At 43.1% G+C, this 27,851-nt stretch overlaps 1 protein-coding gene across 6 annotated transcripts in view; it reads right to left on the minus strand.

Annotated features, from left to right (window-relative positions):
- The window catches only part of RGS12 (regulator of G protein signaling 12), a 168,153-nt gene that overhangs the window by 54,256 nt on the left and 86,046 nt on the right, over window positions 1-27,851 (minus strand). For 5 of the 6 annotated variants that reach the window (XM_032788633.2, XM_032788635.2, XM_032788637.2 and 2 more), the window contains 3 exons: window positions 19,828-19,997; window positions 11,669-11,761; window positions 6,888-7,031 (listed from right to left, as the gene is read on the minus strand). In XM_032788633.2, coding sequence (XP_032644524.1) covers window positions 6,888-7,031; window positions 11,669-11,761; window positions 19,828-19,997 — 407 coding nt within the window. Of the gene's footprint in view, window positions 1-6,887; window positions 7,032-11,668; window positions 11,762-12,932; window positions 13,048-19,827; window positions 19,998-27,851 lie in introns of those variants that run through there. The other variant, XM_075066622.1, reaches the window with a different exon arrangement.

A 27,851-nucleotide genomic window follows, 5' to 3' on the forward strand; every position in this document is an offset into this window, starting at 1 on the left:
CATGTGGAGCACCCAGCAGTCTGAACTGATACGGGACCATGCATGGCAAAAAGGGGATAGTCGGGACGAAAAGGTAAGGCAGAGTAGATCCAGTTTTTGTCCTGGGGCACCATCCTCAACCACACCCTCAAAAGTCCTTTAAACTGTGGAGTCTTTTATCTGTTTTCTTGGAAAAGAGGGCCAAACCCTCAAAGGGGAGGTCCTCAATGGTCTGTTGGACCTGATAGGGAAGACCCAAGACCTGCAACCAGGAACTCCTCCTCATTGCCACCCCTGTGGCCATTGCGCAGGAGGCAGCATTTGCCCCATCCAACACCACCTGTAGGGAAGTTCATGCAATTAGTTTCCATTCATCCACCAGTGCAGAGAATTTTGCATGGGAGTCCTGCGGCAGCAGCTCTGCAAATTTGACCATCGCAGCACATGAGTATCTGCTCACAATGGCCTGCTGGTTCGATACGCAGAGCTGCAACCCCCCCAGTGGAGTAGACCTTCCTCTCAAATAGGTCTAATTTTTTAGCATCCCTATTTTTAGAGGAGGATCCCTGGTAGTCCTGGCGCTCATGCTGATTAGCTGCATCAATCACCAGGGAATCACGGAGTGGGTGGGTATATAAGTGTTCATATCTTTTTGAGGAAACAAAGTACTGCCTTTCATTTCTCTTGGCCGTAGGGGGAAAAGAGGCTGGAGTCTGCCACAAGGTCTTTGTGGTGTCAGCGATGGTCTTAAGTAATGGCAGGGCCAATGCAGGTGGACCCAGAGAGGGCGAGGATGTCTACCATGGAGTCAGTGTCCTCTCCCTCTCTGCCTGGATCCCCAGGTCCTGGGCCACCCATTGCAGCAGCTGCTGTAGGGCCCTGTTGTCCTCCAATGCTGGGGCTGTCAATGTCCCTGCCATGGTCTCATCTGGGGAGCATGAGGAGGAAACAGGCCCTGCTCACTCCCCTCAGTGCCTGGGGGGTCATGTGGTACCTGGTATTGCTGCGCCGCTATGTCAACAGCATGCGATGCCGGGGTCGCTGGAACTGAGATTGTTATTGCCACTGTTGTCAGTGCCAAGGTCACCAATGCCAGTGGTGTTGAGCTCACTGATGTCAGCGGTGTCAGCGCCGCAGGCAAAGAGAGGGGGTTGGTGCCGCCAATGCCTGCAGAGGAACGAAGGAAGCAAGCTGACATTATTGATGCGGATCTGGACCTCAACCCCTGGTTCTGTCCCTGGCCTTGATGATACGCCCAGGTCGTCAAGTAGGGCCACCAAGTTGGGGGTTTCCACTGGGGTGGTCACAGTGCTGGATAGGGCTGGCAGTCATGCCAGGACCTTCTGTTCCTGGTCCTATCGGAGCGGTAGGATTCTGCCTCCAACTCTGAGGTCTCTGAGAAGGAGGACCACAGAGGAGTGGTGCTCCATGTGCCAGCAAGGGATGCTAGGAACAGGGGGACCGATGCGGTTCCCCCACATGGGTGGACCATGCCGGGAAAGGTATGCTGGAGATGGAGAATGGTGTATCATCATCGCTGGATTGCCCCTTGATGGGATCAGAGGTCAGGCTGTCACCAGTGATTTGTCCCTCCTCTGTGGGGAGGACGGTGCCGTGACGCGCATAAGGTCCCGAGTCACCTTGAATGCCTCCAACGTAGAGGGGAGCTGGAGCTCTCCACCACGTCAGTCTGGAGAGTGGTGAGGGTTCGGACTCAACTGGACCCCCGAGGTGGCAGGAGTCAACAAGACACTGAGAAGCAGAGGGGCCAAAGTGACGTGGCCCTGTTTGAGTCTTCTCGGGCTTGGAAGGAAGAAAGCAACCCCTTTCTGGCCTTTTCTTTTTCTGGGGCACCAGGGACCAAGACCGGTGCCTCACAGAAGTTTGTCGATGGGCAGAGCCATGGCGGTGCCACGATTCCTTTGGGTCCTTTCTTGGAAAACGCTCATGCATCATCAGTGCTGGTGCACTGCAATGAGGAAGTGCTGGGCATGGGTTCCGATGACTCTGGGTCAGATTGTGTCTGGAATGCAGCCTCCACAAGAAGGATCTTGAGCCTTTGCTCCTAATCTTTTAAAGTCCTAAGGCAAAATCCTTTGCAAATTCTGCACCTCTCCTTCAGGTGGCTCTCCCAGAGACATCACAGACAGGAAGAGTGCGGGTTGCTCTCAGGCATAAATTTTCCAGAGTCTTCAGAGAGTTTGAACCCTGGGACCCGGGGCATGCTCCGATGCCGAGGAAGTGTTGGTGTGGCAGTAGACCCCCAAAAGGAAATTTATGTCCCAGCTACTAATACTAAATTAACACTAGTAAACTACTGAGAACTAACTATAAACACTAAGAATGGACACTGCCCAAACGCGGTTGCAAAGCAAGAGCAACTGGTTGTTCCAGCTAGCCATCACTGGCAGTAAGGAGGAAATGAGGGGTGGCGTGTCGGCAGAGCTCTACATTGAACACCATGAAGGCACAGGTCCAGGGGGCGCCCAGGCTGACCGAATGTATGCTGCTAGGGGGAAGTTTTCTGGCTGCCATGCATGCGCATGCACACCTGACTGGAATTGACGTGAACAACGACTCGAAGAAAAAGGGGAAATTGCTATCCATGCCCTGCTAAATCCTGCATTATATTCTGTAACAACTTTCCTTTAATCTGTCAGCAGGCATACAAGCAGCCTTGCCACAGTGATAACATAGAGAGAGAGAGCGCGCGCTCAAAACATGCCAACCCCTTCACTTTACTGCACAGTTACTGTAGTTTTAATGCAGTGCTTTGAGTTTAAGCTACTTTATCTTCAGTTGATTATCATTTGCCCTGCATTATTATTTCCCTAACATGTGCTCCATCCCCAGCTTGCCTGAATTTAACATTACTCTCATTATACTCCAACAGTATGCTTTAGAAGCCATTCCTCCAGAAAGCCTATAACTAGACTACTCAGATACTGGAGCAAAGTGAATTTTCATTATTAACCCCATCCATACAAGAATTCAGAATCTCTGTTGTACAGCGCCTAGAAAAAATGCCACTCAAACAGCTGCAGTCATTAATGAGTTTTAATCCTGAGGATGAGGAGTAAAACAGTAGAGCAGATTTTGTTCCCCATGTGTCAGGAATGTAGTAGCACCTAAGAAATTACTTGCATGTCCAGATCTAGCATTTTCAAGGCCTTTAGGTATCTTCCAGAGGTATATTTCAGAAAAAGGAACTGTAACATCTGTGGTTGAATTGTAGCCTATTTTCTTCATATGTGCAAAGCAAAGTTGATGTTATCACTTTTATGTACAGAGGAATAAGAGAAAAAAAAGCTTTTTGCCCTTTTTTTTTTTTTTTTTTTTTTGAACAACTTAAGTAGACCTCTCTGCTCCTTGTAGGACTGCTTCTGTTTCCTGCAGAGAAGCTCTTACTACATGCACTGGCCGAGAGGTTTAACAGTGTGACGTTATATCAGGGGTCTCCAACGCAGTGCATCTTAATGCGCTCGCGTCCTGGCCCCCGGGAGAGCACCCACCGAAATGCTGCAGCGACATTTTGGCAGCGATGCCTCTCGATGACGCCGCTTGCCGTTGACAAGTGAGGTCATCGAGAGGCATCGCCCCCGAATTTAGGCGGGGACGCCTCTCGCTGACGCTGCTTGCTGTCAACAAGTGACGTCATCGAGAGGCATCGCTCCCGAATTTCGGCGGTGATACCTCTCGATGACGTTCCTTGTCGACGGCAAGTGACGTCATCGAGTGGCGTCGCCGCTGAAATTCAGCGGCATTTCTGCGGGTGCTCCACTGCCACAGTGGTCCTTCGGCTGGTGCCCACCAGCCAAAGAGGTTGGGGACCACTGCGTTATATGATTAAAACATGGCCAGGTAGATCATTGTTGCTACCACTGTTACATAATTGCAACAAATCTTATACAAAATGTGTCAAGTAAGCTGTTAAAAGAAAAGTTTTGATTTGCTGAATGTGATTATGCTATTTGTATGCATGTATCATTTTGTATGCATGTAGCATGCATGTATCTGAAGTTATGAATATTAACTATGTACCTGTATTGCAAATGTTTGCTCCTGTGGTAACACCAACAAGACATTTAGTCAGCACCTTGTGAAGGAACTATTCAAGTTGAATGGCCCATCAAAGAACTCTTAACTCACAGTGGACCATGGAAGACATCTATCTAAGTTTAATGGACTTTCCTGAGGACATTCTAATTAGAGTATGGGTAATGGCCTCTGCTATGATTAAGCAAAGCATGCATGGACATGTGATTTGCCCATGTGGCTCCAGACCTCATCTTGTTACCTGTAATTTTCATCAAGCTAGAACAATGGGTTTCCCTTCACTTGGCAGAAGCTATAAAAGGTCCTGGCAACAGCTCCATTTTGCCTCTTTCCTGCTCAAACCTCTGGACAATGGACTTATACTAATAGGAGCATTCTAACCAAAGGACTGAGGACTTTCCATTGATTTGGAACCAACTAGAGACTTAACAAGCCAAAAGTTTATTCCATCACTGCTACAAGCCTGATCCAAGAACTTTGCAATTATTGTATATATTTGATTATTTTAGCCAATTTTAACTCTCACTTTCTTTCCTTCTTTTTTATAAATACATCTTTAGATATTAGATACTAAAGTATTGGCAACAGTGTGATTATTGGTAAGATCTGAGTTATATATTGACCTGGGTATGTGAGTGGTCCTTTGCGATCAGAAGAACCATTTTGTTTGGATTAAATTGGTTTTAAATAACCACTCATCATTAAGTCTAGTGTCGAATCCAGGACTGGAATACCTAAGGAGGCTGCATTTCTGACTTCTTGTTAGCCAGTGTGGTGAGACAGAAGTTTACTTTTGTTGCTGGACTCGTATAGCTCATAGAAGAATAACCACCGGTTTTGAGGTATGTCTGCCCTTTTTCCCAGCAGCTTGTCCTGAATTTGGTATTCTCAGTTGTGACCCACGGAGGCGCGGTGACAAGCAGTAATCGAGGAAGGGAGATTCTGGCAGTCAGAAACAAAATCCTTTTGGAAAAAAATATGCAAAATGCTAAGATGACAAACTCTGTAACCCCAGAGGAAACAGAATGTAGAGTAATTATTTCTATTCTTAGAAGTGGCTATAGGCTACCAATATCCTTTTAATTCAGGTCATTTTTATGCTAGAAATGTGTGTATTACAGTATATCTTCAAATGGGCTACGTTGTCTTTGGACCCTGAAATATCTGTTCTTAGGCTACTAAAACACAAAAGCAGAGACCTAACTAGATATTTTAAGACTATCTTTATCCCAGTTAGGAAAGGTTGCTTCATCAAACATCTTCTCCTGTCCTGGATTCTGTTCTGGAGCAGCAGGAATCATAGGATCATTTCGATTAGAAAGGAGTGTGTCATATAATCAATCCTCTGCAATGTGAAGAATATATATTACAAGGGAATGGATTACAGTATGACCCAGTAAAGTAGTGTTTCTGAACCTGAGGGTCACGGAATAGTTTGGGGTGGGGTGTGGGTCGCAACCAGGGCCAGCATTAGGGGGTCAGAAGCAGGGAAATTGCCTGGGATCCCGTGTCACAGAGGACCCCGAGAAGCTAATATACATGTTTTAGCCCTGAGCCGCACAGGATGGCTGAAGCCCCACGGGGCAGCTGAAGCCCAAACCCTGCAGCCTAAGGTAGGGGGTCACAAGATTTTCTAGTAGGGAGGTCACACTTTATTTCATTTATTTATTTATTCCAAACGGGGTCGCCAGCACAAAAAGGTTGAGGAAACAATGCACTAGGAGGTCTCCTCCATTTGTGTTCAACTCCAGTATTTGGTTCATGAAAAAAATAAATAATAAACTACAACAACAAATGTTTACTATTTCAAATCTGGATGGGCCAGTTTAAGTATGGAATAAAAAGCCTTTGCAGAAAATAGTTGCCATTTAAGACAGGATAATCTATTACTATGCCAAAGGTATATTCACAGAGGAATATACAACAAGTTACAGCAGAAATCGCATTTTAAAAGGTCTCAATTCCATATTTGACAGGTTGCTAGTAATTTATAATGTGGTTGTGCCCAACATGTGCTAGGCACTTTCCAGTTAGAGGAAGATACAGTACCTGACAATCCACATTCCCTGAAAGAATACAAAGTAAGGCTTTGTCTGAGTTAGGACTAAGATGTAGGGAAACACCTTTAGCTTAATTTTAGCTGGTCAAGTTATAGCCTAGGTTCCTGAGAATTCCTGTTTTAAAATTGTTTCTAGGGCCTACCCATTGTTATAATAGACATGTAGCAGCACAAATGCAACACATCAGAAGAGTAAGAAAAATTAGACCAGCAGACTCTGTAGAAAATATTCCCAGTTGTTCAATAACTGTTTTGTTCTGAATTCTAAAAGGTTATAATATTTAAATTGCATCAACCTTTAGAGATTTTTCAGAGACAAAGAGCTTTAACAGGCCCCTTATTTGACCATTTCATCAAAGTAAGAGCAAAAGTCCCCAAAAGTCACTTTCATGAACCATTTGTGTTGAAAATGGCAGAAATGTATTCAAGTAGCGTTATTTAAACAATCCCTTATTGCTAAAGTAACATTTCAATTGAATTAAGATTTTCAGATTGATGTGTTAACAGTTAGTAGTCTCATACAACAAATGTGCATGCACGCACACACATGCACACACACCCTTATGCAAATTCCCCCATGCAAACTCCTGTGTTGGAATTCCAAGGTACAATTACTAGATTACATAGCAAATATAAAAACAAGCTATCATCTATTTTCTTCCTATATGTGACAAAAAGTGCAGCAAGTGAAAATGTTTATATATTTAAAAATACATAAACAAATATATAACACATTAAAGGAAAAAATAAATTCCATATGTTAATAAAAAGCAGTTAAATATTTAGTAGCTACCTGAAGCTGCTGTTCTTTGAACATATCTGGATGTGGAGCACTGAGAATATCATCTGCCAACTGTGCCTGGCTATCAATATTAACTGGGGTTGTAGCTTTGCTACACAAAAACTTGCTGAAGATCTCCCGAGCTCTGTAAGAAAGCTACAAAACAGAATTTTTATCAGCATTAATGTATTTTTACAAAACAAGACATAAGAACATAATAGTGACCATGCTGGTCAGACCAATGGTCCATCTAGCTCAGTACCCTGTCTTCTGACAGCGCCAGATGCCAGATGATTCAGAGGGATCAAACAGAACAGGGCACTTATTCAAGTGATCCACGCCCTGTAACCCAGTTCCAGCTTCTTGCAGTCAGATGTTTAGGGACATCCAGAGCATGGGGTTCCATCCCTGACCATCTTGGATAGTGGCCATTGCTGCACTTATCCTCCATGAACTTTTCTAATTCTTTTTTGAACCCACTTATACTTTTGGCCTTCACTACATTCCCTAGTCATAAGTTCCACAGGTTGACTGTGTGTTCTGTGAAGAACTACTTCCTTTTTTGCTTTGAACTGCTGCCTATTAAATTCATTGTGTGATCCCTACTGCTTGTGTTATGTGAAGGGGTAAATAATGTTCCCCTATTTACTTTCTCCACACCATTCATGATTTTATAGCCTTCTATCATATTCCTCTTAGTCGTCTCTTTTCTAAGCAGAACAGTCCTAGTCTTTAATTTCTCCTCATATGGAAGCAGTTCCATACCCTTAATCGTTTCTGATACACTTTTCTCTACCTTTTCCAATTCTAATATATCTATTTTGAAATAGGGCAACTATAACTGGATGCAATATTCAAGGTGTAGGTGTACCATGGACTTTTATAGAGGCATTATGATCTTTTCTGTTTTATTATCAATTCTTTTTCTATTGGTTCCTAACAGTCTGTTAGCTTTTTGGACTGCCACTGCACATTAAGCAGATATTTTCAGAGAACTAGCCATGATGCCTCCAAGATCTCTTTCTTGAGTGATAACTGCTAATTTAGACCGCATCATTTTGTATGTAGAGTTGGGATATTTTACAATGTACATTATCTTACATATATCAACATTGAATTTCATCCGCCATTTTGTTGCCCAGTCACTCAGTTTTGTGAAAGCCCTTTGTAACTCTTTACACTTAGCTTTGGATCTAACTATCTTGAGTAATTAGGTATCATTTCCAAACTTTGCCATCTCACTGTTCATTGCCTTTTCCAGATGATTTATGAATGTGTTGAACACCACAGATTCCAGCACAGATCCTTGGGGGACCCCGCTATTCACCTCTATTCTGAAAACTGACCATTTATTCCTACCTTTTAACCAGTTATTGATCCATGAGAGGACCTTCCCTCTTATCCCATGACTGTCTACTTTGCTTAAGAGCCTTTGGTGATGGACCTTGTCAAAGGCTTTCTGAAAGTCCAAGTACACTATATCCACTGGATCACCCTTGACCACATTTGCTGATCACCTCAAAAGATCCACTGGATTGGTGAGGCATGATTTTCATTTACTAAAGCTGTGTTGACTCTTCCCCAATATATTGTGTTCATCTAGGTGTCTGATAATTCTGTTCTTTACTATAATTTCAGCCACTGTGTCTGGTACTGAAGTTAGGCTTACCTGCCTGTAATTGCCTGGATGGCCTTTGGAGCCTTTTCTAAAAATTGATGTCATATTAACTATCCACCAGTTATCTAGTACAGAGGCTGATTTAGGTGATAGGTTACATACCACCGTTAGTAGTTTTGCAATTTCATAGTTGAGTTGCTTCAGAACTACTGAGTATTAACCATCTGGTCCTGCTGACTTATTACGGTTTAATTTATCCATTTGTCCCAAAACCTCCTCCACTGACACCTCAGTCTGTGACAGTTCCTCAGATCTGTCACCTAAAAAGAATGGCTCAAGTGTGGGAATCTCCGTCACATTATCTGCAGTGCAGACCAATGCAAAAAATTTATTTAGCTTCTCCACAATGGCACTGTCTTCCTTGAGTGCTCCTTTAGCAACTCCATCAGTTAGTGGCCCCACTCACTAGTATGGTTCCTGCTTCTGATGTGTTTGTAACAATCCAGGTATATGTTAAACATGCTATTTCTGTACACTCTTATTCTCAAACGAAAAACAGAAGCAATTATATATCTCAGTATATGGGGACCCTTAATTTGGTCTCTAGAGAAAAGAAAGCAGCTTAGTTTTTCAATTTTTCAAATAAACATTGATGTCTTGTGCCCATCTACATTACTCCTTTTGTTTTCCTTTGTTGAGATTTAAAAATCTAGAAGCTACTGTTCATTGCAATTTTAGTAAACATCTCTTTTTGTAAATTTTTAGGTTGCCAAAATTTTTATTCTCTTTAACGTTACAAATATTTTTGTGTCAGAGCAGTTGCTAAGTAATTAAATGTTCCGATCAAGAGAAATTTACAATGAAATTTAAAATATTCAAAGTGCAATAATAATAAATGTCAAGCCTGTCAAATGTTGCTTCAAAAGTACAATAAAAGCTTGTGACTTCACGATTTTTTTTAAAAAGCACTAAGTCTTAAATTAGAGAAGGCAGTAAAATTTAACCATATACTTGAATATCTGCAGTAAAAAAATCTTGATCTTTCTATTTTTTAGTTGCTTATTTTATAAACAACTAAATTCTGAATACAATGAAAGGAAATTAAACCAAATCGGGTTCAGTGCCCTGAGGTGGTTTCAGGAAAAAAAAAGGAAGTACTAGTGAAAGGCTTTTGACACAATCCCACATGATATTCTCATAAACCAATAAGAGAAATGTGGTATAGATTAAATTACTACAAGGTGAGTGTAACACTGATTTAAAGATACAGCATAGTTATCAGTGGTTTGCTGAGGGGAACTAGTAGGGTCATGGAGGGGACTGTCCTACATCTGGTACTATTAAATATTTTAATTAATGACGTGGTGAGTATGCTTTACAATTTGCTGATGACACCAAGCTGGGAAGGGATTGAAAACCCTTGGGAGGATAGGCTTAGAATTCAAAATGATCTTGATAAATTGAGGGATCAGTCTGAAATCAACAAGATGAAATTCAATAAAGACAAGTTCAAAGTACTTCACTTAAGATGGAAAAAAATCAAATGCACAACTACAAAATGGGGAATAACTGGCTAGGTGGTAGTACTGCCAAAAAGTATCTAGGGTTAGAGTGAGTAGTCGCACATTGAACATGAGTCAACAATGTAATGAAGTTGTGAAAAAAGCTAATATCATTATGGGGTATTTTAATGGAAGTATCATATGTAAAACATGGGAGGTAATAGTCTGCTCTATTCTGTACTGGTGAGGCCTCAGCCACATTACTGTGTCCAGTTTTGGGTGACACAGTTTAAGAAAGATGTTGACAAACTGGAGAGAGTCCAGAGGAGAGCAACCAAAATGAAAAAAGGCTTAATAAATCTTACCTATGAGGAAAGGTTAAAAAAACTTGGTATGTTTGGTCTTTAGAAAGGAAGACAGAGGGGAAAAATGATAACAGTCTTCAAATATGTTAAAGGGCAGTTATAAACTCAACTGCTGACCATGTCCACTGGAGGTAGGACAAGTAGTAATCAGCTTCATCAATGGAAAGGGAGATTCAGGTTAAATGTTACAAAAACTTTCTAGCTCTAACTATACTTATGCACTAAAATAGGATTTCAAGGCAGATTATGGAATCCTCTTCATTGGAGGCTTTTAAGAACAGGTTAAACCAGAAATGGGCAAACCATGGCCCGCAGGCCACATCCAGCCTGCAAGACCATCCTGCCCGGCTCCTGAGCTCCTGGCCAGGGAGGCTAACCCCCAGCCCCTCCCTTGCTATCTCCTCTCCCCCATAGTGATGCTGCCATGCACTCTGGCCCACCGCTCCTGCTTGGATAAGGGGCGGGGGATTCTGAGGGGCAATCAGGGGACAGGGAGAAGGGAGTGATTCTGGAGGGGGGGGGATCAGGGGATGGGGAACAGGGGGGCTGGATAGGCATGGGAGTCCCGGGGCGGGGATATGGATAGGGGTTGGGCAATCAGGGGACAGGAAGTGGGGGGCTGGATAGGTGTGGGAGTCCCATGGGGCCTGGCAGGGGTGTGGATAGGGATCAGGGCAGTCAGAGGACAGGTGGGGGGGGGGGGGGGCAGAGGGGACAGTCCCAAAAGGGGAAGGTCAGGGGACAAGGAGCCATGGGGGTTGGATGGGTTGGGGGCTCTGAGGGGGCCAGTCAGGGGGTGGGGGCAGGCTGTTTGGAGAGGCACAGCTGTACTTACCTGGCCCTCCAAACTGTTTCGCAACCCCGATGTGGCCCTCGGCCCAAAAAAGTTTGCCCACCCCGGGTTAGACAAATATCTGTCAAGGATTATCTAAGGTTTACTTAGTCCTGCCTCAGCACAGGGGACTGGACTAAATAACCTTTTGAGGTTCCTTTCAGTCCTACATTTCTATGATTCTACAAAAGTAGGTGTCCCACAAAATAAGGACTAAATAAGGACTCAAATAAGGACTAAACGGAATAAAAAGGTCTTTCACAGAATCCTAAATAGAACGACAATTGGATTCTGGGAGATACTCTTATGGAACTGAGATCCCCAAGAGAGACCCCGAAACAAAATGACTGTGTCCTCAACCCAGCTCAGATAGAACCACAAGACGAAGATTAAGAACAGTCCAAATTATCTCAATTGCCTTGGAGATCAGCTTTTAGCTAGCAACTTTATACTTGAATATATAGCATTATTTTTACCTCTTTTTTGTCATGTGCAGGTACATGGTTAAAATATTCACAGGCCTGCCAGAATAAAATATTTTCTTCACTAAATTCTTTCCGTAGAAATTCCTAGGAGAAAAAAGTAAGCATATAAAACATATGTCACAAAATAAAGACAAGTTGCTTAAAACAACATATTTATGGGGGGAGAAGAGGGGAGGAGAGGTTGGAGTCTCCATGTTGGGTTTTTTTTTAAATAATGAAAATATTATTGGTCTCAGAATCAGGCTTTTTAAAAACATAATTCCTAAATTAAGGATCAGATCTGCCAAACACTGACCCTTTCCATTTATTTAGAACTTGTTCAATTTGCAATACTGAATCAAGTTCCAATCAACATATTTCAGTGTACAAAGACTGTTTAGAACTTTGCATTGTAAGACTGGTTCACAGACTAATGAACAAGATTTTAATAAGGATTTAAATAATTTTTAGTTATACTAAAATAGTTACACTATTGGGAAGTTGCTTATCTTCAATTGACATTCTAACAGGGTACAATGGAGACAGTGAAAATGTTTCCCTAGAGTGCAATTTTTAATCATGTAAGTGGTCCTCACTTACATCCTTTGCTAGTTGCTTAAATTGGTATGAGCCTTATTATATTTTTTTTAAATTTTTAATTAGAATAAAACCTTTCTGAATATAGCACTTGAGGCTGCCACTTTGCTGAAAAGAGAGGTAATTTGTGACATTAGCAGTGTGAATGCCCAGTAGAAGACCTGTGAAACCAATTTCCAACCTGATTTAATAATAATTCTTTATCATAAATGAATTAATATTTAAAGAGTTTAATTCTTAAATATAAACATTTCTTTTTGACTTTTAAACCAATATTAAAGCACATCAGCAATTGGTTTACAATCTACTCAATGGTTCCCATACTGCATAATTTTTCAGTAAGACTAATACTGAACTCAGAAATACTTAAGAGTCATTTAAAACTAAAAAGAAAGTCACTCTTTATTCACTAATGCTGAGAACTTTAGGCTGCTAGGCTGAGCAAAATAGAAGCTATGGCAAGAAACGAACATCCAACTCAAGACAAAGCACTTTTTTATATATTAAAAAAGCATTTTACTTTCACTCCTCTCCCTCTGGATGGGTTCTTTGTCAATGCGTTCATTAAAGCATTACTCTATTTAGGATGGAAAGAAGTTTAGTTTGTGCTTATTTTTTCTTTTTATTTCTGAATATCAAACATATAACAGAGTTTGTGTATGAAGAGAAGGTTACTCACCCTGTGCAGTAACTGAGGTTCTTTGAAAAGTGTGATCCTATGGGTGCTCCAATTCAGGTGTTGGTGCATCCCTGCACCTTTGATTGCAGAATTTCAGCAGCAGTATCCGTCTGGGTTGTGCATGGGCTGTCCCTGTCTCACGCTGTTGTCAGCACCCATATAGCGCATGAGACCCAACTCCTCTCAGTTCCTTTTCAGTCTGGAAATTGAATTCCGAAGTAGAGGGGAGGAGAGTGGGTAGTGGAAAACCCCCAGGGACACCCATCTTGAAGAACATAAGTTACTGCATAGGCTGAGTGACCTTCTCTTCTTCTTTGAGGACTGTCCCTGTGGGTGTTCCACTTCAGGTGACTGTCGAGCAGTGCCCTACATTGGATGGAAGGGGCTTCAGATAAGTGAGTGAGATAACAATGTAAGATCTAGCAATGCATCTGATCTTGAACTCTGGTCAATTGCATAGTGTTTTGTAAAAGTGTGTAGAGAAGCCCAAGTGGCTGCTCTACATATGTCCAGTAGCTTTTCTGAACAACAAAATCATGAAGTTGAAAGGGATCTAGTAGAGTGAGTTCTGATCCCAGATGGGGGTTGCAGGTTCTTTTGTTGATAACAGAGGTGGATGCACCCGGAGATCCATTTAGATGGTCTCTGTGTAGAGATAGCAAAGCCTTGTAGCCATTTCCCATAGTGGAAATGAAAAGCATCAGAGATTTTCTGAAAGGTTTACTTTTGTGAAGGTAGAACGCTAGTGCACACCTGACGTCTAGGGTATGTAATACTGAGTCCTGCATGTTCCCATCAGGTTTAGGGAAGAATGGGGAAAGATGGACTCAGTTTATATTGAAGGACGAAGATTCTTCAAATAGAAATTTTGGGTGGGGTCTTAGTGTGATCTTGTCCTGGAAAAAGATGGTGTAAGGCAAGTGTGCCAGGAGGGTCCCTAAGTCACCCATTCAGCAGGCAGATGTGATAGACACTAAGAACACCACTTTAATAGATAGATGTATCAGAGAGCATGTTGCTAAGGGTTCAAATGGGGGTCCGGCGAGGGAATGTAACACTAAATTCAAATCCCAAGGTGGAGTAGGTACACACACTTCGGGGTAAACATTCTTGATACCTGTAAGGAAATGGGTGCTCGGATGGGCAAATATCAATGTCCCATTGATCTTGTGGTGAAAAACGGTAATAGCCACATAATGTACCTTGACTGAGCTAAGGGAGAGCTCCCTGATGTCTTTAGTCTCAAGATACAGTCCAATATCAAGAGTAGGGGTATAGAAACACTAATATGTTTGTTCTGGCACTGTATGCGGAACCTCTTCCATTTGTGAAAGTAAGTATTGTGCATTGTTGTCCTTCTACTGTTTAGCAATAGGTCTTTAACCCAGGCCAAAGAGGCTAGCTTGTCGTGATGGAACCATGTAGGAGCCATGCTTTCAGGTGAAGTCTCTCCAGGTTTGGGTGGTGAACCCATCTGGCATCCTGTGATAGAATGTCTGGCAGATGTGGAAGAGTGCAAGGTGAGCATACTATCATCCGCAACAGGTACAGGTACCAAGTCTGTCTGGGCCATGTTGAGACTATCAATATCACTTTGGCCTTCTTGCTACATATTTTGTGTATCACCCTTGATAAAAAAGGGGATCGGAGGGAATGCACATAACAGGTATGCTTCGCATTGGAGGAGGAAAGCATCCCACAGGGACTGCGGCCCCAACCTGCTCTCAAGCAGAATTGTGGGCATTTGCTGTTCTGAGATGTTGCAAAGAAGTCGATGGATGGGTGACCACAGTGTCTGAATATGTTTTGCAGGACCATGTTATTTAGTTCCCATTCGTGATCCTGAGAAAATTCTCTGCTCAGCATATCCACTGTAGTATTTTGATGACCTGGGAGGTACCAGGCTGAGATAGTATAAGAGGGATCGCCGTGTTAGTCTGGATCTGTAAAAAGTAAGAAAAAAAGAGTCCTGTGGCACCTTACAGATGAACAGACATATTGGAGCATAAGCTTTCGTGGGTGAATACCTACTTCATCAGATGCATGTAGTGGAAATTTCCAGAGGCAGGTCTCACAAAGAGACCATCTGCCCCAAATCATGTGGTGTTGTAGATGGGCTCCCCAGCCTATCAAAGAGACATTGGTTGTGATTATTATTGAAGGTGGAGTCTGAGTGAAAGGGACTTCCATGCACACATTGTGGGGTTGCATCCACCAGTGTAGAGAATCTTTCGCTTTGATCAGCATGGCAAGGTGTCTGTTTAGGCTGTGTTTGTGTGGTATGTAGACAGTTCTTAGCCAGCCCTGAAGATAGCACGTGTGAAGATGCACATGTCATACCATAATTGTGGTTGCCGCCATATGTCCTAATAGTTGAAGGCAGGTTCGTGCTGATATGTGAGGACTGTCAGTGACAAAGAGATGAAGTTGGTTAGAGTGATGAAACTGTTCATTGGTAATGATGTTCTGGCTTCCAGAGAATCAAGATGGGCCCCAATGAAGTCTAACTTCTGTACGGGATTTAGAGTTGATTTTTGTGTGTTTTTCTGTAAACCCAGTCTCAGGAAGAGGTCAAGTTCCTGTTTGTAATGTCAAGAGCATCTGCCTGAGTGGGAGCTTTTAATAGACAATCTTCCAGATAGGGGGATATTATTACACCTTGTTTGCAGAGATGCGTTGCCACTTCCATGAGAATTTTGGAGAAGACTCATGGTGCCGTCAAGAAACCGAAAGGCAGAACTTTGTATTGGTAATGTTCTGATCCCAGAGTAAATCTAAGAAACCTCCTGTGAGCAGTGTGTATGGTTACGTGGAAATAGGCATCTAGGAGGTCGAGAGCTGAAAACCAGTCCCCTTGTTCCAGTGCTGGTATTGTTGTTGCTAGTGTGACCATAAGGAACTGTTGGATCCTTATGAATCTGTTGATATTTCTGAGGTCTAGAATAGGCATCCATCCTCCATTCATTTTCTGGGTTAAGAAGTAATGGGAATAAAAGCCCTTCCCTCTGTGTTGAGTACTGGTTATACTGCGCCCAGAAGTAACATATGGTTTACTTCCTGCAATAGAAGTTGTTTGTGAGAAGGTCCATGAAGAAGGATGGGGAGAGAGAGTGCATAGGGGGAATGGAGATGAATGGTATTGCATAGCCTGTATGGATTATTTCAAGGACCCATTTGTCTGTGGTGATGGAAATCCATGCTGAATAGAAAAGAGACAAATAGTAGCCAAAACGGGGGATGGACGATGGTGTGGTAGGTGGGGGAGGTTGCTCAGACCCTCAACCAAATCCTCAAAATTGTTGTTTAGCAGAGGATGGCTGAGATATAGATGACTGAAGCACAGGTGGTCGACGCCTCAAAGGTCTCTGCCTTTCGCTGTGTCTCTTGGTGTCTCTGTTGAGCGTATGGGGTGATCTTGTGTGATTGTAGGGAGAATATGTACCCTGTTCTCTTTTGATTGCAGGTATGTATATCCCCAAGGTGCGGAGAGATGCCCAAGAGTCCTTCAGGGTGTGGAGGGCTTTGTCTGTCTTTGAGGCAGTTTCAGCCATCAAAGAGGAGGTCCTCCAGTGCAGACTATACTTCCCTAGGGAAACCGGACAGTTGAAGTCACAACAATAGGCGCATAACAACGGCAGTGGCCGTGATCATGCTGCCAGGGCTGCCACATCTAGGGATGCCTGTAGGGCAGTTCTGGCCAGAAGCTGACCCTCAGTTAAGATGGATTTGAATTCATCCCTTTTCTCTTCTGGAATATCATCAATAAATTCTGCAAGTTTGGAGTACTTTACGTGGTCATTCTTTGCCATCAATACTGAGTAACTGACCATTCGAAAGTTCTAGCCATTTCCACTCCTTGGCATGGATCTATATTGATGTTGTCTATCGTACTGGTTGACGACCAGAGAGTTCAGTGATGTGTGGGAAAATAAAAAGTCTATCCCTTTTGAGGGGACATGATACTTTGTTGCCGGAGTCTGTCATATGGTTTTGGCTGATTCCATGAGTGCATCATTTATTGGAAGCACTATTTTTGAAGCCAATTAAGTCTGCAGAATGTGGGACTCTGGGACCTCCTCTAGTGGGATCTCCAGGCAGTCTGCAGCTCTCCTGAAGAGTTCTTGCAAGTGTTTGAAATCATCCATGGCTGAGGCATTATGGCCTGTCCTGGGGAAGAAGAGGAAATATTGGCAGGTGGTGTTGTGTCCTGTTCCAGGGCTTCCTCTTGTTCCTCAAAGCTCTCTTCAATGGGCTCTGATAGTGCAGCCACAGAGGATGGTGGGAGAGACCTAAGCCTTTCCCTGTACGGACTTAGGGGCTTGGGATATTGCCTCAAGTATGCCGCCTGATGTCCCAATAAGGCATAGGTGGAGGCATGGCATGCCAGCTGTGGGTTTTGGGACCGGGATGATGTCTCATCCATACAGGTGGCCCTAGTGCAGGAGTAGGTTGGACAGGAGAGGAGTGGTGCCATGAGAAAAACATCCTCCTCCTCATTATCCTCTTCCTCACTGGAAAATGGAAGGGCCATCGGTGAATCAGGTGGCCTGGTACCGTGTATACCGGAGAATATATCAGTGCTGAAAAGCAGGTATTCAGATATCGATGATACCAATAAGTCCTTATGCTGCAGGAAATGGTGTGATGCTAATGGTTTTGGCGCCGAAGTGGTCGACACCAATAGCGTCATTGCAGCTGTGGATGTTAATGCCAATGCCTAGGTGCTCTGTGTTGTCAGGTGGTGGCACCATACACCACGAGGAGAGTCTCGGTCCGCATCTTTCAGCAGTTACATCAGTACCACAACAGAGGAGATGAGCTTTTGTTTGCCTCTTGACTCAGAGACTACCTACTTGGGTTTGGCAGAAGGTATGGTGTGGGAGGTGCTGGAGGATCCTGGTGCCTCATACATACTCAGCTGCAGTGTGGTCGGTACCAAGGATATTGAATAAGTCGGAGACCACTTCTTTTTCGGTGGTTCTTTTGAGGGAGAAGATGCTGTTCTCTTCCTTGTTACTTTTTAGGAGGGTGTCTGCTGGCCGGAATGAGATGCCAGGCGCAGAGACTTTTCCATAAGGATAAGTTTTAGATGCAGATTTCTGTCCTTCTTGGCGCGAGCCATTAAGTTGCTGCAGTGAGAACACTTTTGTGGAATGTGTGTCTCACCTAAGCATTGAACACATTAAGAGTAACCATCCAATACCGTGGTACCTTCCTGGCAGGAAAGGAAGCACTTGAAACCTGGTGAACCAAACTATGGTAAGGGTAGGAAACAATTTTTTAAAAAATTGAGAAAAATAAAGGAGGAAGAAAAAGGGTAGGTAAATCTAACTAGTAAACAAACAACTACTCTAACTATTCTACACAGTAAACAAAGATATCAGCTATCACACTCCAGGGAGCTCTGTCTCATGCCAAGGACGGTTGAGAAGGAACTGAGGGAGATCAGGTCGCGGCGCAAGATAGGCACTGACAACGGCGCAAGACAGGGACAGCGCATGCATGACCCAGACGAACACTGCTGCTGAAATTCTCCAATCAAAGACGCAGAGACGCATCAACAGGAAGTGGAGCACCCACAGGGACACTCCTTGGAGAAGAACTGCAGCTTGTCTGCATGCATCAAGGACTCTGCAAGTCAGGTGTGTGAAAAACTATGCTCTTCAAACTCAGGCCCTGGACGATTAGCACACTGTACTTTCTTATTTTAAAAGGACATATTACTTTGTAATGGGATGCTAGGGAGACAGAAGGTGTACATTTTGCCAATACAGGCTCAGCAGACCTCTGCAATGACTTCTCTCTTACTCATGAGAATTAATCATTAAGTACATATACAGATTCAGATCTCTCCTTTATTTCCTGATGCAGCTATACATCTGCTTTTTCTGTCTGGCTATCTTCTGATGTCATTTTGCAAACACTTCCGTAGTACAATAACTTCATTTAGGTTAAGCAAATTAGAGAGTATCACTCATATTTTTATACAAATGTTGCAAAAATGTATTAAAGAAATTTCCATTAACACTGGTAAAAATGTCCATCATTTCCACAAATCTTTTCCAGAGATCCTAGTTGTTGCTAGGATAATTAAAAGCCTAAGGAACAGAAAGGGCTGTTTTGGGTGGGAAAGGTCTTTCCCTGGCTTTCTGCAGAATTTAACACCCCCCTCCTTAAATTTCTATCTAGTTTGCTTGTGAAAATAGTTTTGACATTAACTCATTTTCTTGATTCAGATCTGTGTTCTGCATCAGACAGTGTGTGACTGTGACCAAGTCAAATAAGTGCCTCACAATTTTCTTATTTTTCAAATGGGGATAACGTTACATATTCCCTCACAAGGGTGCTGTGAGGTTTAATTCACACGTAGGAAATGCACTTATCCAGTATAACTAGACAGACTTGCACATCAATTGAAAAACTTCCATGTGGATAAAACAAAGTTTTGATCATGCAAATTGCTGAATAGTCTATCAATTCTTTAAAAATTATTTAGACAGACATTTACAACTGTAAAAATATTATCTTGCCTACAGTTGCAAATCCAGTTGAATGCCACTGACATAGGAGATATGGACGCCTTACTAAATATTCAGACACAAAGGATAAGGGTAAAATTTTCATTGTCATCAGCTAAAAGAGTATTGGACATCTATTGTACTGCAGTACAATATGCAGTATGTAGGAACCTGCAGATTTTCTTGGTCCAGCTGAAAAGACAGTTTAGTTTTTGCTAATAAATACGCTTGAAGTGTCAATCCTTTTGTGTTACAATGATCTCTTAACTCTAAAATCTAAGGACAGTGCCAAGAAAAACAGATAACAATCACAGGAAAAAATCTTTGCAGAGATATTAGATGTTTTGGAAGTCCCCTTCTTGCCCCTCACTACTTACAGAGAAAAATCTAATGCCAAAAGGATCCTGAAGAAGACGTTCAAATGAAACGGCCCAGCTTGCAACTCTTCTTTCTCGGAGTCGTCGACAGCTCTGTACACTGGGAAGACTAGCATTGCTACTGAGACTATTATCACTGATACAGTCTTTTAAATCACTGCTGTTTAGCTCTGTTGAAAAAGCACAAAGACACCTGCCAGTAGAATTATTTTTTTTCTATTCTCCACTCCTTAGTAACTTTTTAGTAGGCTTTTCATGAGTTCACAATAGCGCAGACATCACAAAACACTCTTCACTCTTTTAGGACCAACTGCACTAAAAAATAACCTCTCAAAATTCTTTCCTATCCAATTACAAAGATAATTAACTATTGTAAGGGCAATAATGCACTTCTTTGAAGCAACTACTGCTTAGAGCACCAAGGAGCCAGGAGCACTCTGAACCAGAACTTTGGGCACATGTGCCCCAGAAGTACCCACACTTTCACGATAATCAGGGGGGCTGCAGTTCTCCACAGTTCCTCTCCTTTAAGAAGATTCAATAACACCAGGCAGCAAAGCCTTATGTGCAGTTCCAAGTTCTATGAGTTGATTGATACTGACTACTGAATATGGAAAATGAGGGAAAGGATGCAACTGAGGAGAGGGGTAGATAATAAATCGGCCCCAGAGGTACCTTTCATTCTTGGAGCATTGCAGTACACGCTCCAAACTTGGTCAGTGAACTTTCTGACACTGGCAGGGACTCACCTCTGCCCTACATACAGCAGCAAAAGAACTGCAAGAAACTTTGGGGCTCAGTGACCTCCAAATCTGTGTGGGACAAATAACCCATAGTAAGAGTCTTCTTAGAGGCTGCTACTATAAAGCCTCCCCTTCTTAGGGGACACTGCATTCTTCTTAACATGATACTGCCCCTAAAAAATTCTCTGGAAGGCTAATAAAGAACAGTAACCTAGTTTACTACAATAGTCAAGTGTTTCTAAATAGAATGTTTCACTCTCTTTGGAAAAACAAAGGTAAGAAGTACAGCTAAAAATATTTTCTATCTGAACTTAGGAAAAAATGAATATTTAAAATAAGAAACCACTAGTCCAACTACATTCCACAAAACAATGTTGACAAAATATTCTCATTATCCCACAGATATATACAAACTATGTTAAAAGCTGTAATATGATGTTGCTGTGATTTAAGAACACCAAAAAGGTTAGCTGCAACTATAGAGGCTAAGAGAAGATGATAGGTGTTGTTCATTGCAAGGATGAACTTGTAGGTGAAAAAACAATAACCCCAGAACACCTAATAAACATCCCTAACAAACAAACTTAGACCAATTATACCAACCTCCAAACAAAAACAAAACACCACCGCAACCCCTGCAAGCGTAAAAATATTGCAGGCAGAAGTCTAGCAGCAGAGTAGGGGCTGTCCAGTTTATTGCACTGCATGTAGCACATATGATTATCTGCCTCATGTGCAGGAGTTGTAGGTGTGCATGTGGTGCAAATTGCTCATGTCCCCCAGAAACACAGTACGGCATCTTGAGGCCAGAGTAGCTGAACTAGAATAGCTAAGGGAGACAGAAAGGTAATCAGAGGAGAATTTCAGAGACACAATGAAGCGGTTCCATCCCCAGACAGCCTCTCTGCTCTTAAGGAGGATGAAACACTTGGGGAAGGAACACATCAGGCTGGAGAGGAGGGAAACAATCCCATCATTGGGACCCTCCTTCCAGATGATGTCAAGGTATCCTCTCACACTGAAGATATTCCTTCTGGAGAGGAACTCCAGTTAGGAAGAACAAGGTAATACTAATGGGGGATTTGAATATTAGATATATGAACAGTTGGCATTTTGATAACTGGGAGAACCGCATGGTAAATTGCCTGTTGGGTGTGAAAGTTACAGATCTCACAAGATATCTAGACAGATTTATGTGCAATGCTGTGGAGGACCTGGTGGTTGTGGTAACATGTAGGTACCAGTGATATAGGGAAAAGAAGAAAAGATGTCCTGGAGGTCAACTTTTGGTTCGCAGGTAAGAGATTAAAGTCCAGGACCTCCCTGGTAACATTCTGTGAATGCTTCCAGTTCCATGCATAGGGCCAGAAAGACAGGCAGAACTCTATGGTCTCAATGTGTGTATGAGACAATTGTGTAGGGAGGAGGGTTTTAGGTTTATTAGAAACTGGGAACCTCTTGGGAAAGGAGGAGCCTATGCAGGAAGGATGGGCTTCACCTAAACCAAAATGGAATCAGACTGCTGGCATGTAAAATTTAAAAGGTTAAATGTTAAATTACAGCAAATTTTTTTAACTAAGGGCTAAGGGAAAGCTGACAGGCACAGAGGAACATACGGTACAGGCAGAGACTTCCCTTATGGATAAATTTATTAAAAAGGAACTCTATGTAAAGGAAAGAAGTTGGTAAAGTACAAATAGTAGATAGTGAGGAAAAAAATCAAACATGAGAGTCCTATTTAAATATAACACTTGAAAGCAAGCAACTGAAGATTAACAAAACGTACAAGCGCTTATATACAAATGCTAAGATGGGCAAATTGGAGTGCCTAGCAGTAAATGAGGATAATGAAGTAAAAGGCGTCACAGGACCTTAGTGAAATGAGGATAATCAATGAGATACAGTAGTACCAGGGTTCAAAACATACAGGAATGACAGAGAAGGTCATGCTGATGTATGTGAAAGAAAGCATAGAGTCAAATACAATAAAAATCTTAAATGAATCAAACTGCACCACAGAAGCTCTATGGATAGAAATTCTATGCTTGAACAGTAAGAGAACAGAAGTAGGAACGTACTACCAAACACTTGGCCAAGATGGCGACAGTGACTGTGAAATGCTCAGAGAGATTAGAAAGACTAACAGAAAATGCAATAATAAAAGGGAATTTCAACTATCGTTATATTGACTGGGTAATGTCACCTCAGGATGTAGAGATAAAATTTCTAGACACCATAAATAACTGCTTCTTAGAACATCTTGTCCTGGAACCCACAAAGGGAGAGGCAATTCTTGATTTAGTCCTAAGTGGAGAACAGGATCTAGTCCAAGAGGTGAATATAGCTGAACCGCTTAGGAATAGTGACCATATTGTAATTAAATTTAAACATCACTGAAGGGGGAAAAATTCCAAAGAAACCAAACACAGTAGCATTTAAAATTCAAAAAGGAGAACTAAACAAAATGAAGAAGGTAGTTAAGTGGAAATTAAAAAGAACAGCTGAAAGGTCAAATGGCTGCAAACTGCAAGGGGACTATTTAAAAACACCATAACAGAGGTTCACAATATATGTATACCCCAAATTAAAAAAAACACCAGAAGCACCAAAAAAAAAAATGCCCAGGTTTAAGGGAAAAAACCTATATATTAAGGACCACAATATCCAGTGGGAAGAGAAAAAATTCTTAATCTAGATGTTACCCAGTCTAATAGGGTTGAGAGTTTAGACTGTGTGCTTACATTTTATTTTATTTTGGTAACTAACTGACTTTTTGCCTATCATTTATTTTCATTTAAAATCTATCTTTTGTAATCAATAAACTTGCTTAACTGTTTATCTTTAACAGTGAGTTTGCCCAAAGTGTTTGGTAAATCTGCTTAGAGAATCCACTTTCCATTGATGCAGTGCTGAACCAATTAATAAATTTTCATAGCTCGTCTAGAGCAGTGCAAGATGGTATATTCCTGAGGCACAAGGCTGGGAGCTGGTGGGATTTAGCTGGCACCTTTTTCTGCATGATTCATGAGGGGCTCTGGGAGCATTCATGCAATCTAGCTCCTTGTGGGACTCCACATGCAGTTGTGCTGAGTCATAACAGCTTCCTGCTTGTCACTAGCAAAGCACTGTGAGAGACAATCCAGGTTGGAGAGTTAAGGGGGCACAGCGGTCCCATGGTCCAGGCTGCACCCCGGGGATCCCGTCACAGTATTCATCCAAGAGTTCTGAAGGAACTCAAACATGAAATTGCAGAACAACTAAATGGTATATAACCTATCACTTAAATCAATCTCTAACAGATGACTGGAGGGTAGCTAATGTAATGCCAATTTTTTAAAAAAGCTCCAAAGGCAATCCTAGCAATTACAGGTCAGTCCGCCTAACTTCAGGACCAGACACACTGGATGAAACTATACAAAGAACAGAATTATCAGGCATATAGATGAACATGGTATGTTTGGGAAGAGTCAACACACCATGTGCAAAGGGAAATAATGTCTCACCAACCTATTAGAATTTTTTGAGGGGGCCAACAATCTTGTGGACAAGGGTGGCCCAGTGGATATAGAGTACATAGACTTTCAGAAAGACTTTGACAAGATCACCAAAGCTGTTAAGCAAAGTAGACAATCATGGGATAAGAGGAAAGGTTCTCTCATGGATCAATGACGGATTAAAAGACAGGAAACGAAGAGTAGGATTAAAGGGTCAGTTTTCATAATAGAGAGAGGTAAATAGCAGAGTCTCCCAAGGGTCTGTACTGGGCATCTGTGGTGTTCAACATATTCATAAATCATCTGGAAAAGGCAGTGAAGTGTGAGATGGTAAAGTTTGCCAACGATACTAAATTACTCAAGATAGTTAGATCCAAAGCAGATTACAAAGAGTTACTAAAGGATCTCACAAAACTGGGTAACTGGGCAACAAAATGACAGATAAAATTCCGTGTTGACAAATGCAAACTAATCCACACTGGAAAACATAATCCCAACGCTACATACAGAATGATGCCGTCTAAATGAGCACTTACCACTCAAGAAAGAGGAATGAACAGAGGGGAAGGAAACAGAGGGAGTTTGCCTTGAAGCTATCCGAGAAGAGCTATGGTGAGTGCTCTTGAGGTAGGTGCTTGCAGTGGGGTGGTTACCCACTCCTGCCCTTCGGGGTGGAAAACAGCCCAGGAGAGGGCTGTGGCTGGGGCAAGAAGCCTGGGCTGATATGGGAAGATTGGGGCTTGGCCACAGCTGAGCCTATCAGGCCCAGCTGGCCCTTATAAGAGGCAGTAAGCTAGGAGCCCAGTCAATCTCCCTCTGCCTGTAGAGGGAGGAGGCCTGGCTGCAGGGAGCTAGAGACAAGGTATCTGAATGGAACAGGGCTGGGGAAAGGCAGAGGAGCTGGGGAGCTCCAGCCTGGAAAGCCCCAGGCTGTGGCCTAGCATAAGGCCAACAGGTACTTGGGGTTGCAGAGGGCAGCCCAGAGGTAGGTAAAGGCAGCAGGTCCAAACCCAACCTTGCCAGTGATGAGTAGGCTGATACTGTAGTCTGCCCGAGGGCACTCTGGAGGCTGGAGAGCTAATTCCTGGAACAGACCAGCAGGAGGTGCCACAGGGGTGAGTTCGCACCCTTACAGTGCTGCACTGGGGGCTGTGTTTTGAGTTGATGGGGTGGATAGCTGAGTATCTCTGCTGTGACCATCAGTTTGACTAGTGCTAGTTGTAGGGACTGCTTGACTGTGCATGTGTTTGTTTGAAAAGTGTGAACTAGGAGTGCTTTGTTCTAGGGAGGCCTTGAGTGGTGGTTGACTGAAGTGTGAACCACAACATCAGAATGGTCAGACCCAGGATGGCCAATGGTCCATCTAGCCTAGTATCCTGTCTTCTGACAGTGGCGAATGCCAGGTGCTTCAGAGGGAATGAACAGAACAGGTAATCCTTGAGTGATCCATTCCCTGTCGCTCATTCCCAGCTTCTGGCAAACAGAAGCTAAGGACACTATCCCTGCCTATCTTGGCTAATAGCCACTGATGGACCTATCCTCCATGACTGTATCTAGTTCTTTTTTTGAATCATGTTGTAGTCTTGGCCTTCACAGCATCCTCTGGCAAAGAGCTGACTGTGCATTGTGTGAAGAAATACTTCCTTTTGTTTTAAACCTGCTGCTTATTATTTTCATTTGGTGACCTCTAGCTCTTGTTATGAGGAGTAAATAAACACTTCCTTATTTACTTTCTCCACACCAGTCATGGTTTTATAGACCTTAATCATATTCCCCCTTAGTCATCTCTTTTCCAAGCTGAAAAGTCCCAGTCTTTTTAATCTCTCCTCATATGGAAGCAGTTCCATACCCCTAATCATTTTTGTTGCCCTTTTCTGAATGTTTTCTAATTCCAGTATATATTTTTTTTTTGAGATGAGGTGACCACATCTGCACATAGTATTCAAGAAGCAGGCGTACCATGGATTTATACAGAAGCAATATATTTTCTGTCGTCTTATTAAGGCTCCATGTTTGTCATGGAGGTCACAGATTCCATGACTTTCTGTGACCTCGGTGTCTTCTGCAGCAGCCCAGTGCAGCAGCCTCAGGATCCATCTGAGCAGCTCGGGCAGCTTCTGGGCCAGTCAAGCTGGCTGCTGCTGGGGCAATCTTGGGGCCCCCGCTGCCTCCTAGCAGCAAGAGCTGGGGGGGGGGGGGGGCCTAGGGCTGAGGTGTGGGGAGGTACTTACCTGGGGGGGGCTCCCTGGAAAGGCAACAGGAACTTCCCTCCCTCATCGCCTAGCTCCATGTGCTGCCTCCGCCTGTGGGCATGGCCCCTGGAGCACCACTGGCCATGGTTCCCAGCCAATAGGAGCTGGGAGTTGGGCCACAAGAACTATCTTAAAATAGTCCCAGAATTGTAAATACTTACAGATTTTATTAAAACATTTCAGAAAAGGAAATTTTTACCATTAATATGAATAATTATTCCAAAACAATTAACCTGAAAGTTCCTTTCTAATCCCAAATACATGCTCAGTCAGTGTTCTTCCAAAATCTGCACACATTTCTGCAATGGTTTTTGTTAATCTGAAAACATGGGACACATTTTTTTTCCCAGAAGTTTAATAAGTGCCTCTATTTATTTTACTTTAGTGTGCTACAATCTGTTTCAATGACTGGAATTAAGGTCCTCTCAGAGTAGAGTAGGTGTGAATTTACAAATTAAAATTACTTTGCTTTGCACAGATCTCTGATGGTGCTGTGCAGATGGCAACTGAGGGTCAGCTAGAAAGAAGAGTCTGAGACTTTGTCTGCTCAGTGCACAGAATAAACATTCTGTAGTACACTGCCTCCACTAGTTCTCTTGTGGCTTCTCAATCTGAATCCCTGTCTCCTTACCCCTCCCCAAAATGGTTTCTGAAAGCAATACCCACAGTTCCTCTCAAAACAGTTTTGTGAGGGCCTTCAGAATTCCTCATTTTATTCCAGTCCCTGCTTTCAAGTTTGTAAGTGCTGGCATGGGCGCCAGGTTTGTATAATTTTTGATGGTGCCCAGAACGGGTCCAAGCAAAGCCAATCTTTCCATAGGACAGAATGGAGCAACAGCCCCAAACCCCACATTTTGGGGGCCCCCCATGCTTCAGGGGGACATGGGGTACAGACAGAGCTGCCTCATCCATAGGATGGACTGGGGCAAATGCCCTGGGCCCTGCACTTCAGGGGGATGCAGGGTCCAGGGCAGCCTGGGGCTTAGCAGGGGGCCTGGGGCCAGCAGCAGTAAGCAACCCGGCCACCTCACCCCCACCCAATTCCACCCCTTCCCCCAAACCCCACCCTGCCTCTTTTTGGCTTCTGCCCCATCCCCTGAGTGAAGCCAGGAGCAGGCGGGGCGGTGTGAAGCAAAGCAGGCTAGGCTGGGCTGGGGCAGGGTCAATCGCTGCTGCTGGCATCAAACCCCCTAAGTCAAGCCCCCGGGCTGCCCTTGACCTTGCATCCCTCTGAAGCATGGGGCCCCCCAAAGCGCAGTAAGCCCAAACATTGGTGGAGCCAGGCCCACATTCCTAAATATTGGTGTAGCATGGCCACCACAGGCCCATATAACTTGCCACCTATGAGTACTGGATTTTTGTTATACCTAGCTACTGCCTCCAAGGACTCCATTTCCACTTTGTATACACACATCCTCTTGGCTAGTCACATATAATTACACATTCTAGTACTGAGTCAGATTCACCTTTTACATTCCCTCCCCAAATACCCTACTGTGACGCAAAGGATCCCCTAATCTTTGCAAACAATTCTC

This window comes from Chelonoidis abingdonii, chromosome 5, assembly GCF_003597395.2.
Source record: "Chelonoidis abingdonii isolate Lonesome George chromosome 5, CheloAbing_2.0, whole genome shotgun sequence".
In the NCBI taxonomy this organism is placed as follows: domain Eukaryota; kingdom Metazoa; phylum Chordata; order Testudines; family Testudinidae; genus Chelonoidis; species Chelonoidis abingdonii.